This window comes from Cricetulus griseus, chromosome 2, assembly GCF_003668045.3.
Source record: "Cricetulus griseus strain 17A/GY chromosome 2, alternate assembly CriGri-PICRH-1.0, whole genome shotgun sequence".
In the NCBI taxonomy this organism is placed as follows: Eukaryota; Metazoa; Chordata; class Mammalia; order Rodentia; family Cricetidae; genus Cricetulus; species Cricetulus griseus.
In genome coordinates, this window is record NC_048595.1 from 408,820,965 (window position 1) to 408,833,857 (window position 12,893).

At 37.3% G+C, this 12,893-nt stretch overlaps 1 protein-coding gene across 9 annotated transcripts in view; it reads left to right on the forward strand.

Moving 5' to 3' along the window:
- LOC100763560 (coiled-coil domain-containing protein 150) overlaps positions 1–12,893 on the forward strand; it is a 91,922-nt gene that overhangs the window by 53,386 nt on the left and 25,643 nt on the right. For 7 of the 9 annotated variants that reach the window (XR_003481492.2, XM_027396887.2, XM_027396883.2 and 4 more), the window contains 4 exons: positions 1,406–1,519; positions 6,805–6,888; positions 9,107–9,214; positions 9,643–9,705. Coding sequence is in view for 8 of the 9 variants with exons in the window: in XM_027396887.2 (XP_027252688.1) it covers positions 1,406–1,519; positions 6,805–6,888; positions 9,107–9,214; positions 9,643–9,705 (369 nt within the window). In the remaining variant the exon portion in view is untranslated. Of the gene's footprint in view, positions 1–1,405; positions 1,520–6,804; positions 6,889–9,106; positions 9,215–9,642; positions 9,706–9,807; positions 10,607–12,893 lie in introns of those variants that run through there. The other 2 variants (XM_027396884.2, XM_027396890.2) reach the window with 2 other exon arrangements.

A 12,893-nucleotide genomic window follows, 5' to 3' on the forward strand; every position in this document is an offset into this window, starting at 1 on the left:
CCTCTGTGTCAGCCCCTGCCTCCAGGTTCTTGCCCTGTTTGAGTTTCTGTCCTGACTTCCTTTGATGATGGATGAACAATGTTGTAGAAGTGTAAGCAAAATAAATCAGTTGGGGGGTAGAGGGGCTCTTCCCTATAGGAGACCATTTATCCCAGTTTTAGCTCTCCTTTAGTTATAGAAACTATGATACCAGAAGGTGCCATGCAGATTTCCAAGGAAGGAAAAGCAACCACTAGTTCTACCTTGCTGTAACACACAATGAGCCACAACAACAGTTAGCACGGCACAATCATTTTAAGGGTATAACGGAGGCATAGAAATTCTGGTAGTAGCCAACAGCTCTCTAAATGGACTTAAGGCCTGTGGGAAAGCATGCCTCATATTAAAAAATTAGCCTGTGGGAAATTTTTAGGTACAGTTGTATCAAGTAGAGGTGGTTATTTCTCATAAATTTTAGTTGAGATTTTTTTAAAGTCATAGATAAATGTTGAGTTTTTAAAATGTATATTTTTATTGGCATGTTTTACATGGTTTATCTAATGTAGTTTATTGATGTGGTAAATTATACCTGCAGTAAATAGTATATACGACTATGACAATATTTTGTGGAAGATTTTTGCATCTATACACACAAGCTTGAATTGATAAACAAATACCAAATGCTAGAAAGGGCATAACTACTAGTAAAGATGAATTACTTAGTTCTTCCAGTAACAACTAGAGAAGTAACAGGTAGATTGTAAGAGCCAGAGGATAGGATCTCACAGGTTTAAGCCAGACAGCTTCCTAGCACTAAGGGGGTAAGTGGACATGGAGTCAGGCCCTTAACGAAGAAGCTCTCTGCAATTGATATCTCCTGGCAAAGGAAAAGTTAGTTTTCTCCAAAGGAGTCTCACTGGGTGTTTATCAACTACACTTTTTGATGGGGGCCCATGCCCAGAGTAGATGGCCAGCACAAAATGCACTCAATGGTATTTCTGTAAACTTTTTGTCTCGTTATGCTTTGTTTGGTTATTTACTGTCTTACTGGTTTTCTGCTTATTTATTTTGGCTTGTGTTTTGTGGGGGATTGTTGTGTGCTTCTTGGCTTTCGTTTGTTTTCTAAAGAGAGAAAGGGCATGGGGTTGAGTGGGAGGGGAGGTGGGGAAGATCTGGGAGAAGTAGGGGGAGGGAAAAGCATGATCAGAATATAACATGTTAAGAGATTCTTTTCAATAAAAACAGTGAAAGTTGAAAGAAAATAAAAACTTGTCTTAATCATCCAAGAGCTATCAGACAGATTCATCATAATCCCACTCTATGAGAAGGGAAATGTGCATAGGCTACCTTCCAATTTTCAGTTCAGCTCCTATTTTAAAATAAGATCTTTTCATTTAAAATAACTTTTCTCCTTTTCTTTTCAAAGGTAGACATAAATGCATTGAACCAAAACCTGCAGAGTCTTGTGGAAGAAAATAAGCACCTGACAGATAAAATTGCTTCCCTTGAACACCACAGAGCCACTTCTGACTACCATGGGGTGGGTATAAAAAGGTCAGTCTACAGGAGGAAATTAAGACAGCTATCCATGACTGTCACAAGTGATCTGTAATACTGAAAAGCACTAACGTACCTGATGTATTAGAATGTATCCTTTTACATACACTGAGGAAAAACTTGTAATTTTTACCTGTTCTTTCACTCCTTTAAGCAGTCAGAAATAAGTGTGATTTCTAAAAGCTGTTTGATAAGGCCATTGCAGTATAAGAGTCTCCAGGTGAAGAGGACTACACAGATTCTGCTAATTCTAGTGTATTTGACTGTCAGAAAAATGATTAGCTGCTATGTAAGAGCATGCAAAGAAGTCCTTAGATTTCACAGAAATCCAGTGTCCTTTTCAGTCTGAGATTATTTTTTCCAAAGCCTGTCATCACCTGCGTATTACTTCAACTCTGAAGAATCACAGGGACTAAACCTAAACCTTTTTTGTTTTCATGGCTTCTGAGCCAGGCTATCTTGCTATCAGTTTTTCTTATGCCTGAGATAAGCCTCAGCGTCTTAATCTATCAAAATGAGGATAATCATACCATTGCTATAAAAGGTGTTTGGGGATTAAGTTGATAAATGTAAAGCATGTAGCAGATAGTTTCAGCATATTTGAAATTCTTAGTTCTGGGCTACTGTGGGCAGTAGGAAGTCTGTCAGTGCCTGTCAGGGTAATGAGACCCATTATTTGAGATTCTCTTGTTCAGGATTAAGTATTCAGTCATGCCCTGTGCTTACTGTCTAGCCCACATCTGCCTGCCTAATTTCCTGAACCCATTGCCATGACCAGTTCTGTGACCTCTTCCTACTAGTGATTTTGGTAGACTTATCAGTTTTTGGTCAGTATTGATTCTTTCCTGTTCTTCATGCTCTTGTTGCTTAAAGGTCTCAATGATGACTTTCATTTCAGTTATGGCTTGAGTTCTGTCTCTACCTAGAAGCTTTTCTATCAAACCATAAGAGAAGTGTTTTAGTGGAAGATACGAGTCTGAGCTATGAAACTGAGATGTTATGATTTGTTTTATCAGTTTTGTGACTGGGTTACCTCACTCAGAATGGTTTCTTCTAGTTCCATCCATTTGCCTTTGAATTTCAAGATTCCATAGTTTTTTTGTTTTTTGTTTTTGCTGAGTAGTACTCCATTGTGTAAATGTACCACATTTTCTCTATCCATTCTTCAGTTGAGGGGCTTCTAGGTTGCTTCCAGGTTCTGGCTATTACAAATAGAAAAAAAAGCAGACTTCTAAGAGATATTAAAATACAACAAAATAATATATGAGATAAAACAGAATTATCACATCAAAGTTGGACAATACAAACCCGAAGAAGGAAAAAGAGCCCAATAGAAAGTACAAGAATCAGAGACCTACTTGTTTTTACACTTAGGAATCCCATAAAAACATTAAAGTTGATTAACAGTATACACACAGAGAACTTGGTATGGGCCCTGTGCATGCTGCTCCGGTCTCTGTGAGTTCATTAGAGCTTTGATCATGCTGACTTAGAGGGCCTTGTTTTCATAGTGTCCTCCATTTCCTCCAGCTCTTCTACTCTCTCCACCTCCTCTTCAGCAGGATTCCCTGGTCTCTGAGATGAGGGATTTGATGAAGAGATCCCATTTAGGGCTGGATGTTCTGAGGTCTCTTACTGTCTGTGTGGGTCTCTGAATTTGTTCCCATCTGCTACAGGGGAGGCTTCAAGGATGCTATCCAGCCTGTGTGTAACTTAATGTCAAAGTTAATTCAATCTGGTATCTTATTTTCAATCTGTATCATGTTTTAAGTAAATGTATACTCACTGGTTTTGTTTATTCTTCTAACAGCTTCTGTTAACTTCCTAGCATGTACCCTTAAGGATCTTGGTTTTGTTTCCAAAACTGCAAGAAAATACCTTAGAAAACAATTTTCTGGGTATTTGTCTCAGCTTTCTCAGTCAACATAGAGTTATTTGGGTTCATAATTAGGCTGTTTCAGTCCATGGTTAGTTGGATCGTTGCTTTTGGGCCTTTGTAAGGCAGAACATCTTTATGGGGCATGTGTGGCAGAGGAGGTGCTCTCCTCTGAAAAGAGAGAGAGGCCCCAGTACCTTGTTCAAATGATACATCCCAGTGGACTAACATCATCCCACCCTGCCTCACTTGTTTTTTTCCTTTGAGAATTATATAATATATTAATATTCATACATACATACACACACATATATATCCTATATTGTGCTGAGAAATTTTTCCTTTTTTATTTAAATTAGAAACAATATTGTTTTACATGTCAATCCCAGTTCCTTCTCCCTCCCCTCCTCCTCTGCCCCCCACTAACACCCTACCTATCCTATACCCTTTCTACTCCCCAGGGAGGGTGAGGCCTTCCATAGGGAGTCTTCAGAGTCTGTCATATCCTTTGGGATAGGGCCTAGGCCCTTCCCCCCTGTGTCTAGGCTCAGGGAGTATCCCTCTATGCGGAATGGACTCCCAAAGTCCATTCCTATGCTAGGGATAAGTACTGATCTACTACAAGAGGTCCCATAGATTTCCAAGGCCTCCTCACTGACTCCCACATTCATGGGCTGAATTAGTCCCATGCTGGTTCCCCAGTGATCAGTCTGGGGACCAAAAGCTCCCCCTTGTTCAGATCAGCTGTTTCTGTGGGTTTCACCAGCCTGGTCTTGACCCCTTTGCTCATCACTCCTCCTTCTCTGCAACTAGATTCCAGTTCAGTTCAGTGTTTAGCTGTGGGTATCTAATTCTACTTCCATCAGCTGCTGGATGAAGGCTCTAGGATGGCATATAAGTTAGTCATCAATCTCATTATAGAGGAAGGGCATTTAAGGTAGCCTCTCCTCTGTTGCTTAGATTGTTAGTTGGTATCCTCCTTGTAGATCTTCGGACATTTCCCTAGTGCCTGATTTCTCTTTAAACCTATAATGGCTCCCTCTTTTATGGTATCTCTTACCTTGCTCTCCTCTATTCTTCCCCTGACTCAACCTGCTCCCTCATGTCCTCCTCACCCCTCCTCTTCTTCCATTCCCAGTCTCCTAGTTCCCTCTCCCCTCCCCCCATGCTTCCAATTTGCTCAGGAGATCTTGTCCCTTTCCTCTTCTCCAGTGGACCATGTATGTCTCTCTTAAGGTCTTCCTTGTTTCCTAGCTTCTCTGGTGGTGTGGATTGTAGACTGGTAATCCTTTGCTCTATGTGTAAAATCCATATATGAGTGAGTGCATACCATGTTTGTCTTTTTGTGACTGGGTTACCTTGCTCAGAATGGTTTCTTCTAGTTCCATCCATTTGCCTGTGAATTTGCTGCCTCCCAGGGGTACCCATGGCTAGTAACCATACACTAAAAACAGCCTTTGTGGGGCACATTTCAGTTCTGAGCTATGGTAATGTTCATCCTTGCTAACTTATCTATCTGAAGATAATCTTTTTATAATTCCATCTTGGTTTTCTAAGCACTGTTGTTTCTGTGTGCCAAAAACTATATATCCTAACAGACTAAAAATTCTAATAGTCTAAAAACTTTTATGAGTAAAAAGCTATATTCTAACAGATACTATGATTTTCCTTTGTATGCTGTTTGTCAAGTAATTCTCCAGTTTTTGCTTTGCTCTCTGTTGTTAATAGTCTTTATGATAGTACCAAGGTTATCTAAGCAAACACTAATCTCATTTGTGTTCTCCACAAATCTGAGGTGTTCATTTATTTGCGTAATGTTAATTTATGTCCTTCCATTATTTAAAGTACAGGGACTATCTAATAACCTGTAAACAGTAATTTAAATAAGTACCTAACATTCTTATTAATTTTTAAAATTAAAATATAATTACATCATTCCTTCCCCTCCAACCTCTTCATGTGCCCTCCCTCAAACCCCTCCCATCCCACCTTAACACCCTCTCAAATGGATGGCTTCTTTTTTCTTTATTAGTTTCATATATATCCGTAAATATGAAAACATAACCCACTGCATATTTTTTAGTGTGTCTGTGTGTATTTGATTTTAGGGCTGACTACCATGTGTTGGATGACCAATTAGGGGGTTCATTTCTGGTAATACTCCCTTTCTCAGCAGTCATTGTCTGCAGTTCTTTGTTTAGGGGTGGAGCTCCATGAGATTTCCCCCTTCTGAGTTAACGTCTCCATTGATACTGTCATTGTTCTGATCTTATTTAGGCAACCATATTGTTGAGGTATTATGGGAATAGCTTCTGTGTCATTTCTAGGAAACATAATCTAAAACAGACCACCATGTTCTCTGACTCTTACAACCTTTCTACTCCCCAATTCTGTGATGTTCTCTGAGCCTTAAGGTGTAGGAATTGTGTTGTAGATGTATCCATTGTGTCTGGGATCCCCCAAATCCATTGACCTCTACTTATAGCCAATTGTAGTTTTCTGTGACAGTTTCTGTTGACTGTAAAAAGAAGCTTCTTTTATTAAGGGTGAGAACTGTTCTTATTTGTGGCTCTAAGGATAAGTTTGAGAATGTGATTAGGAATTACGCTTGTCTAGTAAAGTAGTGGCAATGCTTCTAAGATCCATGACCTCTCTAGGTCTGTTGGCTGGCTAGGTTCCAAGTACCAGGCATAATTTTCCTCCCCTTAGTGGGCTTTGAATCAAATAGACTGTTGTTGGTTACCACCATGATATGGGTGCCACTATTATGCCTTTAATATACCTTGCCATGCTTTTTGTTATTATAGTTCATAGGCATCACCTATGGATATGACTGTTTATTGCTTCCCTTTCTTGGTAGCTTATATAGTGCTTTTTTGTTAAGTTCATAAAGTACCAAAGATTCAGCTCAAATCTCTCCAGTTGTGTGTCTGGAGTATGTGGTGTCGTCAGCAATAGGTACTTATCTTCAACTTCTGAGACAGTTTCTTTAAGCTGTGATAACTAAAGGCTGCTCTTCTGTCAGAGGTATGGTCATTGTCCCTAAAAACTTTTATGGTCCTCTTCAGACAGCTTATAATCACCAGATCTGGGTTGGCACCTGCCTACAAAGGATTAACTAACAAATCAGAAACAAACAGACAAAGGAATGTAGTACAAAGGACAACACACTCTGGGAATCTTATGACTTTATGTCTTCATCAGCTGGCTCTGGATATGTTGCCTATCAGCAAAATGATGTATTGTCTAGGGAAGATCTTCAAGGCAGAGTAAGTTGGAAGTAAATGTAAAAGTATTTCTGTAGAAATAGCAAGGGTATTAATAACTTTTAAAAGAGAAATGCTAATGACTTTGTATGTCAAAGGTAATAATATGTGTGCTTGCTTTGTCAGTTTGCTCAGAAGAAAGTGGAAAAAGCCTTGGAAAAAATTACTGATAGTAAAAATAAACTGGCCTATGAGAAGGGGAAACTTCAGGTATGAGATTTATCTTCAGATTTTTGTCTGATGTTTAAAATAGTTAATTGTTGGATTAAATATTGTTGAACTTAAGAAAATGTAATTCTGTCATTTACTAACTCTGTAGCCTCTGAACCCCCCCCCCCCCGCCCAAGTTTATTTCTTCATTATCATCCAAATGACTTCTGTTCATAGACCAGTAGTCTAATGATGAAACCACAACCACTTCTGTGACTGTCTGAAGCCTTAGTACAGCCATTTTCTGCATGGCCATTTTGTGAGAAGATGGAGAACCTAGGTGTTGTGGGTCTAGTAAATGTTTGTAGCACACTCTTTGAAAACAACTGAAGGTTGGCCTTGCAAGGCCACAGGATTGAGTCTATTATACTGAGTAGTGTGATGGGATGTGAGTGACTATGAAGGTACTAAGCTTTTGTTTTGTCCCCATGATACCCACACACCAGGAAGCTTGCTACTGATGTTGCTGAGCCTGACTTAGACCAATCCCATTGGAAACACTAAGCACTAATTGTGAGTTCTAAGTCTTAGATACACATTAGAATCAGATGGGATTTAAAAAAAAAATCCTAGCAGTAGGAAATGTATATTTACTATTCTTTTGAAATACATCCAATTACAAAAAGTAGATTGGAGGACCCATAAAATATGTGATAAGATAAATAAATAAATAAATAAATAAATAAATAAATAAAGGTAGAACCTAGGGTGGTAGTCAGATTCGTATTCACAGAAAGATCTTTCAAGTTTTCTGCATGGTTAATTTTTTTCATAATACATAAGAAAAATTCTCTGACTGTAATACCAACAAAAGCAATTAAATCAGAATTTACGTCCTAGACCTAATACTTTGTAAAGCTCCCCAGTTGAATCCAGGCATGATGGAGTACACCTCTAATCCAAGCACTCAATGGGGAAGAGGTAGGAGAATGATGAGGTCAGCCTGGGCTATATGATCCTCTCTCAACAATAATGAAAGATGCCATAGATGAGGATAACTGGACTAAACAGTGTGAAATGAGGCCCACTTAAGCTTAGGACTGGACCCCTGACATGTTAAGTAATCTCACTATAGGTTTGCCGAACATCATCATTCATCCTTCCCTCATATTAAAGGTAGCAGACAAGATGAGGCACAGAGCTGGAAGGAGGCAAACTGAAAGGTTGTTGATATGAGTTACGCTTACGGAATGGTCCTGGCTTCAGTTTTCAGTGCCACAAACCAAACTGGAATCAAAAAATTGGCTATTTCTAACTCCAAAGCTCATTTCAAATTATAAATGAACTACCACTATAGATATGTCCTAGTTTATTTCAATTTTACAATACATATTAAAAAATCTAGGAAATATAATGAATGGATATTTATGTTACAGTGTAAACAGGTTAAAACAGAGCTCTTAATTTTTGGCTGTCTCAATTTATATAGTATTAACAGTATTAGAGCTATAGGTGGCCATATACATACATACATACATACATACATACATACATACATACATACATGCACATATAACATATAAAAAATTATATGTTATATGTAGTATATATTCAGAGCAATTGAAATAGTATGAGCACCTGACCATGGCCTAAAATGCTGATGTCCCCAGATTTACCAATAAGCTGGTCATAGAGTGGTTTTAAGTCTCATGAAATTTCCAGACCTGAGGAAGCAGTGTTCATTTGCTTCTGGCCAGTGCTTCTGTATTCTTTACAATTTTAAATATTCTGAGTAAGAATTTCTGCCAAATGAGAAACTCAAAAGATGAAGTACCTTTGATGACAGTATGCTACCAGTAAATTTCAGGGATTTCATTGTTTCTCAGTAGCTACAATACAATGAGTCCTAAGGAAGGAGTATAAATTGTTTTTATTCCATAAAATAGTCATTTGATTTAAGAACTCACAGTAATCCTTCTGCCTCTGGCTCCTAAGGACTGAAGATAACAGGTATGTACCACTTTACCTGGGTTTAGGAGTTAATTTTCAAATACAGCTTAACATGTAAGAATTCTACCTGTTCAACTTTTCTAGTTTTCTTTGAGCAAAACATAAGCCTGCTCATAGCAATGATTTAAGACAGAATTGTTTGCACGATTAGGAAAGTGTGGGTTTTTTTTTTTTCAAGTTTCAAGTGTCCTCTAATTTTTTTAAATTTATGACATCTTCTTTCCATCAGAGATTAGGTTTACTCATTATTGTTCTGTTTTTCTTATAGACAAAAATTAAACAGTTAGAAGAACAGCTCCATTCATTTACTGAAACCAAGTTGCAGAATGACCATCTGCACAAACTCAACAAGGTTTTACAGGTCAAACATGCTCAGGTATGATATGTCTGCAGAAAGTGGATTGCAATCAGGTGCTGTTACAGTGCTGCAGTTTTTAAGGCATTGCTTGGTGCCTTTCTTCCCACCTCCCCAAATAATCCTAGGAAGATGAATGCTTTCTCTTAATTCAGTTTAAGCTTCTGGTGAGACAGAAGGGGAATTCATAAAGATGTCTTCCACAAAATTAGACTGTTCAATATGCTAGGTGTTTTTGAATATAGCATTCATTGAAATTTGTTGCAGAATAGAAAGCTATGTCTTTCAGAAGAAAATAGGTTGTTCCATGATCACTCATAGAAGCATTGCTATGAAATACGTTCATGGGTTCTAAAATCTCTAGCTTTGTTTTTAATTCAAACCTTAACTTTTTTTTTTTTTTTTTTTGCAAATGTGAGGAACAAGTATCGTTGTTTTTTGAATTGTAGGCAAACTCAGAACTGAGTGTCAGCAAGGCATATCTGCAACAGACAGAAGCTCACCTGAAAGAGGTATGATAGTGGAGAGGTTTCCTTGTCAGCATGTGCCTGTAAAGGCTGACATCTGTTGTAGGTCACATAACATTTCTATAAAAGAGTAAAGTTAAAAGCAAAATATAGAAACTGCTTAGTAAATATAGAAAATGAATATTTTACTTAAAGTAACTCAGTTCAGTGATTACAAGTCTACTATATATGTAAATTAGATCATTGTAAATGTCTTTAACTCTTAGTATACATGGAAAGCTCTGTGTCTATGGTGTTTGTGTACATATACTCCCAGAAACCATAGTACTAGAATGTCTTCAAATGGAATCCCCATGGGGTTCTAACCAGCTGACTTTATTGATGCATGGTGAGGTCACAAAGTTCTAAAGAGGCCCTCTTTAGACTCTTCTGAGGAAGCTCGGGCTACAGCCTGTTTCTTCATTGGGTCATAGAGAACGGTGTGATCTTTTCATTCTTTCAGCCAAGGAATACATTTTCCAGTTTCTTCTGGAACATTCTGCCATTTGCCTTACTAAAAGTGGGTACTCCTTGAAACATAAGTCTTAGGTTTACTTAATTCTGGAACCTGTAACTGGTGATGCCTCCAAGAAGAAGGAGATCTCCAGAGAGGCCCATGTCTTCTAAATCCCTTGATGGCTCGAGAATTTATGTCAGTAATACTAAGGAAAGAGCTCAAGCAGTTGCCTTGCCCAATGTCATTCCAAATTCAGTACGCCGAGTGAGCTTTGCACCTACCTTGCCTTCTATGAGAATGTCTCAGGAGATTAAAGACTCCAGAATCTCTCTAAAGACTCTTTTAAATGCTATTAAAACCATGGAGGGAAGGCTGGAAGGCAAAATAGACATTCTTGCCTCAAGACCCTTCCTAAGTGAGGACTCATCAACTTTTCTTAAACGAGATTCGGTAAGTAATGAACATACATTGAATCTTAGGGAAATTTCAGATTTACTTAATAATTTAGAATGAGTATCAATCTAGAAACCTGTTTGACTAGAGTAACAGGGAAATTTGATATTTCACCGTAATAAAAACTGACTGCCACAGAATTTTGTTTGAGTCATAGGAAAGTTGGTTTGATAACAACTGAATTTTCCAAATCAAATTGATATTCCAAAATTCAAAATTTATGCATAATCATAAAATTTGAATTGAAATGCTTTGACTAAAGATTGCTATTAAAACAGATATATTAATCTTTTAAGTTCCAATATATTGAACATTTGGAAATATTTTTAGAGAAAATGTGTTAGAACCTCAACTTTTGCTTGATATTTAAAAACAACTACCATACCCTAGTTTCCAAAGGAGATTTATTTCTATATTCTCAGTAAATATTTTTGCTAGTGAAATAGAGAAATACAAATAAAACCAGAGTGAAGTACTACCAAATATCTATTAGAAATATTCAGTTTTTGTAGTGGGTTAAGGGTGTTTGCTAATGCCAGAAGCTATCAGTTTGTACACTTTATGTTTATGCAACTTGCTGTGTATCACTTACACTTTAGTAAAGAATTGTAGAAAGAATTATATGAATTACTACAATAAAAGTGTTGCCCTAGGAAGATGTTCACCATTTTTAAAAGGAAAGAAGCAGAAAGGCAGCAGATGAGTGTATGTCAAGGAAAGGCTGGGATTAGAGGGAGCAAATATAGGTGTTAATTCTGGTGGAAGAGCTCTGCAGGCAGCTTATCCAGTTGCTCACGTAGGATCAAACCACACAGAACTCTGTATGCACCCACACACACACACACACACACACACACAGAACTCTGTATGCACCCACCCACCCCTGCCCCCCCCACACATAAATGAAGGTTGAAAATAAGCCAGTTGATACAGATTACTGGCTTGCTCCCCAGGACTTGCTCAGCCTGCTTTCTTATAGAACCCAGGACCAACAGTGCAGGGATGGCACCACTCACAATGAGCTGGACCCTCCTCATCAATTACTAGTTAAGAAAATGCCTTATAGGCTTGCTTATAGCTCAATCTTATGGAGGCATTTTCTCAATAAAGGTTTCCTTCGCTCAGATAACTATAGCATGTGCCAAGTTGACATAAAATTAGCTAGATAACTAATTCCTTGTCAACTTGACACATAAACACATCACTGTTAAGCTACAACCTTTCCTTTCTTGTTCATCTGTAAGATCACACATTAATAAAGACATCACAAATTAAAACATCTTACAAACTTTAAAAGTGCCATAGTCTTACAAGTTTAAACACTTTAAAAATACCCAGTATCTTAAAATCCAAAGTCTATGTAAAACTCCAAAATTTATGTCCTAAAAATTTAAAGGCTTTTAACTATGGGATCCTGTAAAAATAAATGAATAAATAAATGAAAAAAAAAGAAAAGAAAAGAAGCCAGTTGAATTCTGTAACCTGGGTGGTAGCCATGTGACAGTGTACTGTGTTGAACAGGGGGACATTCTTTGTACTATTTTGTAACATTATGGGAACCTACAGTTATTTTGAGAAAGTTTTAGAAAGAGTAGCATGTAAAATTGTATGTTTAACTGAATTTTTTATGCAGATATATGAAAACTCTCATACTTAAAAATTCTAGTATTTATACTTTTTGAATTTTATTATATCAGTTATACATTTATGCTTTTTCTCTTCTGTCTTATCCTTCCTTCTTCCACTTTCCCATTTTTAGACCCCTTCCTTCCATATACTACTATTTATAAATTAATTTTACATGTATTTAAGTTTAAATTTCACATATAACAGGAAATGTAATATTTTCCTTTCTCAGTGTAGCTTATTTCATTTAATATGATGATATCCACTCCCATCTGTTTTATGACTAATAGTGCAATTCCATTTTTATGGCTGAATAACAATGCATATGCATATATACCACATTTCCTTTACCCTTTCATCTGTTATAGGACATGGGCTGGTTACACATCTTTGCTATTGTGAATACTGCTTCAGTATTGTGGATGTATAGGTATCTCTGTGGTTTTCTTAGATTCCTTCATGTATACACTCAGGAGTGTTGTAGAGTTTTAGTTTAACTGGGCAAAAATGTGTTATATTTGTTTATGCTGTGGAATATTAATTTAACTATGTGAAGGTATGTTATATTTTTATGCTGCCTTTGTTAATGATATAAAGATGTGCTACATTTGTTAACTATGTAAAGATATGTTGCTGTTTCAGCTTGCCTGCCTAAGAC